The sequence below is a fragment of the Astatotilapia calliptera genome, chromosome 22, assembly GCF_964374335.1.
Source record: "Astatotilapia calliptera chromosome 22, fAstCal68.1, whole genome shotgun sequence".
NCBI lineage: Eukaryota > Metazoa > Chordata > Actinopteri > Cichliformes > Cichlidae > Astatotilapia > Astatotilapia calliptera.
In genome coordinates, this window is record NC_137442.1 from 32232477 (window position 1) to 32236935 (window position 4459).

The 4459-nt window shown below is 37.6% G+C and overlaps 1 protein-coding gene across 2 annotated transcripts; it reads left to right on the forward strand.

Annotated features, from left to right (window-relative positions):
- The first annotated feature begins 783 nt into the window (after positions 1-783).
- On the forward strand, positions 784-3483 carry LOC145423363 (uncharacterized). 2 transcript variants are annotated; one of them, XM_080295712.1, is made up of 5 exons: positions 784-1007; positions 1662-1752; positions 1830-1964; positions 2121-2198; positions 2380-3483. In XM_080295712.1, exons 2-5 carry the CDS (start codon positions 1671-1673, stop codon positions 2553-2555), a joined length of 471 nt encoding a protein of 156 aa, XP_080151838.1. In that variant the 5' UTR covers positions 784-1007; positions 1662-1670; the 3' UTR covers positions 2556-3483. The 2 variants fall into 2 exon arrangements, with proteins under 2 accessions (XP_080151838.1, XP_080151839.1); XM_080295713.1 differs by lacking the exon at positions 784-1007 and having other exon boundaries at positions 1052-1752.
- Positions 3484-4459: the final 976 nt, after the last annotated feature.

Sequence of the window (4459 nt, forward strand, 5' to 3'; positions counted from 1 at the left end):
CTGTCAGGCAACGCTTCAGCAACTGCAGCCAGTGACAAATGAGCGCAAATGAAGCTCCAGGTTTTTTATCCAGTAGACTCTTCTGACTAATAAGGGTTCTTTGGGGTGTCTGCTGACATCCCAGTTTCAGCACAGGGAGGGCTGGACAGCGGCTGCGTGGAGTGATGTGTGTGCGCGCTACTATGTTTTTAACAAGTTGTGTTTGAAATGATTATGTGTTTGCCTAACCCACAGTGATCTGATGGGTGGGGACCTGAGTGGACAGATGCACAATGAACATTACAGTACAATCCAGTAAAGTGGGCAGTTAGTGCAGGCTTAATGACGTCTGGCAGCAGGGAGTGGGGGTGGGCTCAGGACATCTTTGCCTCCGGGGTTGCTGGCTGGATAAACTGCCTTGTGCTTCTATTAAACATCCATCGGCAGATAAACTGCGGACTGACACAAATTGACAGATCATAGCTGTAAACACATGACTGTGGCTCTCTAATGGTGGGCTGTTCCTCATAATAATAATAACAATAAACTCAGACACCAAGGCTTCTATATGTATACATCCTCACATCAGCATTTCTGCCAATAACAGCAAGTTCAAATAAATCCTGGTGTGGAAGGTGGTGTTGATGGAAGGCGAAATGAAGATTAAGTTTCACTTTTTAAGAAATCTACACTTTTCTCAAAGGCAGTATAACTTTCCAGGGCCCTTGCATTTAAAGCATTATCTTCGTTCAGTTCACTTCAGTTCAGTTATATTTATATACACAGCAAATCACTGGAGTTAAATATTCTGGAGTTAGGCATAAAAGTGTGCAAGAGTTACATTCCGGGAGTTTATTTTTCACCTTATACTACAGTCAGTGTTGGGGAGTACTCTAAAGCGGTGTAATATTTAGGTGTTCATTCACTGGGTGCTAAGGAGTCTAATTCAACACATTGCTGGTGTTGTTTGTCTGTCGACCGTTACAGCGCCTATCTGTGTTTCTTTCTTGGACTCCGACATGTAGGAGGTAAAAATACTTTATTTACTTTGGAATTTTCTGTGAGTGTAGTGATGTTATTTATATATATATATTCAGTTACATGGATGCACAAGTAAAATATAAAGTTAACTAACTAGCACTACATGTGTTTTCTGTATGTTATGCTGATTTGGAGATAGCAGCTAGGCTAATGCTAGTCAAAAGTTAGCTAACTTACTTATCTTACTGTATTTTAAGATACACATTTCACGTTGTCAATGAAAACGTTTATTTCTATTTCTTAATTTTAACACCAACGTTTAATTTAACGTTAGCTAACTACAGTAATATTCTGTTTAGACTCATGGTAATGGCCGTATTTAACCAAAGAGAGGTGCAGCCTGCACTGATGAGATGTTGAGGTACCATTAACATCAGTTAGTTAGTCCTGCTGCACACTGAGACATGCACACAACCCTGTCTCCAGAACTGTAAAGACAAGGACACAGCAAACATGCAGTCACATTGTCTGCTAAACCAGCCTAGCTAAATAGATTTTAAGCAATATTTAGTGTGGACAGGCTAACTCAATGTAAGACAGTGTTCGTTGATTAAGTTATACACAGTTTACATAGAGTTACCATAAACAACCTCTTCTTCTTGTGTTGTGTTTCATAGTAGTAAAGGTATTTTTTTCCGTAGGTGGCCAAGATGTTGATAAAAGTAAAACACAGAGAGACAAAGAAATATGCAAAATTGGAAGAAGTCAGCTTCACAGATTTTGTGAGAGCAGGTAAGTTATGGTTTGTACTAAGTCATTAAAGAAGAAATGATAATGTTGTTATTAACTAAGTGATGATTTTACTTCAGTGCAGCAGAAGTTTCTCATACCAGAAAATGCAGCACTGAAAGTCACGGATGAGCAGGGTATAGAGGTGGATGAGGATATCTTTCCTGAACTTGCAGCAGTCAAAGAGGTGTGTTTTGTCATCTATACAGCTGAAGGTAAGTAAATATATGCTCTGATAGATTTTGAAGGATTTGATTTGTACAGTTACTCTTAAATAAACATTTTTAATTTGTCTAATATCCTGTGGTAACAATCACAAAATGCTGTTTTCATGGCTCAACAGTAAGTTGGATTTATCACATGCATTTCAGACATCCTGGAAACACAATCATCCAAGAAGCTGCGTGACTGCTCAGACCTAACACACTATGTGACACTCACACCTTGTGGTATGTAAATTGTATATTACCATAATAAAATACAAAATAACCATCTGTTCTCCTGGGAGAAAGTATAATTTAATCAAACCGTGCAATTTACTGGCCCTGTGTGCATAAATGGTATCTTTGTTGTGTTGTGTTTTTGATTGTATATACCTTGTATTCTAATATTTTTATTTGTCACCCTCAGATTTGACTGTCCTGAAGCAACATGTGGAAGAGCCCTCCTCTCCAAGTCTAACAGATACATTGTCTGTCTCAACCACCAGCAGTCAGAGCAGTGACACAAGTGATGCCGGACTTCAAATGGTTCAGCCTCTATTGGACAGCATACATGAAAGAAATGTAGATACAGTACTTAATTGACTTATACTTGACTCTTTAGTTGCCATTACTTGAAAAAGCTTAAACACGAAGATAAAACAGATTAGAGAAAAATAACTTAATATAGTATTTCATGTAGTTTGCTCTGCAACTGTAGTGTGTAATAAGACTTGCTCTCTCTCTCTCGCTCTCTCTCTGTTTTTGTTATGCATGTTAACCATGAAACGTGTTTCCATGATCAGTGTCCTGCTTTTCAGGTAAATGAAACCATTTTTAAGAAGATACTGGTTCTAGAAAGGGAGAAAGTAAGACATTTCAAATGTTTTGATGCCCAAATGTCATATGGGTGTGATTCACAATTTTATGTTCTGTGAGAGAGTTGCATTACTTAATTTGTTGGCTTGATGGAGACTTTACAGAGTCTTCCTCACGTTAACACTGCATTACAAGAAGTGCTTATTCTGTAGTCATTTTTTTCCTTTAATTCTGTTTTTTTTTTCTTTTCGCCCAATGTTAGGCCTTTCTGACCTCAACTGTTTAGCTGCCAATAATGGTGGATATTATGCTATTACAGTACTGTTACACAGAATGTATGTTAATCCATGCAGCATTCATATTTGAATATGTTATTTTTGATAAATAAAATCCATACATTCATAATAATCACTATTGTGTTTTTGTAGTAATTTGCACCAAAAACCTAAAACTTTTTTCAATTGATGAGTAACACTACAAAAGAGTTAATATCAAACTTAACTCTAGTTATGAGTTAAATTTTACTCTATATGGTAGTAGAAATTTCACTCCGTGAGAGTTTAGTTTTAACTCCTATAAAGAGTTGAAAAATCAACTCCCGGAAAAGAGTTACTCTAACTCTGCACTAGAGTTCATTCGATGGTCACGCATGTACACTCAAATGTAGTTAATCTGAACTCCCTGAGAGTTTATTCCAAAGACCAGAATTTGCTGTGTAGCACCAAATCAGGCAACAGCCTCCTGTTGTTGTGCTTTCTTTTGTAAGGTAAAGACCCTAAAATAATAGAAAACCCCAAACAATGAGACATCCCCCTGTTAGCAAGGACTTGGTGACAGTGGGAAGAAAAAACTCCCTTTTAACAGGAAGAAACCTCCAGCAGAATCAGGCTCAGGGAGGGGCGGGCAGCTGACGCTACCGATGGGGGTGAGGGGAGGAAGACAGGACAAAAAAAGCACAAATGAATAACTAATGACTGAATGCAGAGTGGTGTTTAGATACATAGTGAGTGAAGAAAAAAAACACTTAGTGCATCACGGGAAGCCCCCAGCAGCTTAGGCCTATTGCAGTGTAACTAAAGGAAGCATCAGGGTCACCTGATTCAACCATAACTATTAAGCTTTATCAAAAAGGAAAGTTTTAAGCCTAATTTAAAAAGTAGCGAAAGTTCCATCTCCAGAATCCAAACTGGGATCTGCTTCCACTTAAGAGGGGCCTGATTTTTACCCCTTTTTGTAAAAGTGGAAATAGCCACAGATATTGATTGTCTTTTCTTTCATTGTTTTAACACATATTCCCAAATAGATCTTCATTCTTTGATGTGCAAAGACATGGTAGAAAATTAACTGCCAAACATTTTTTGATGCTGATCATCTTTTCCTTCTTTAAAAAAAAAAGGCAAGAAATTTTCAAAAGTTACATTGTGATGCTTTCTTTTTATTACTCATAATGCTGTTGTGAGTAATTTGGAGTTTCTACTGTAAAATTAAGAAAAAAGAATGGTGATTTTGAATACACCAATAGATTTATAAAGAGTATACAAAAAGGTTCTGAGAAGCAAAGCCAATGCGGATGTGCTTTCCGCCTACTTTTAATGGCCACCAGGCTGTGAAAAGACCTCCAGTCCTTTAGAAATCTATGGGAAAATAGCCTTTGGTTCTGACCTCTCTAATTACGTTTCTAATGGGTTGAT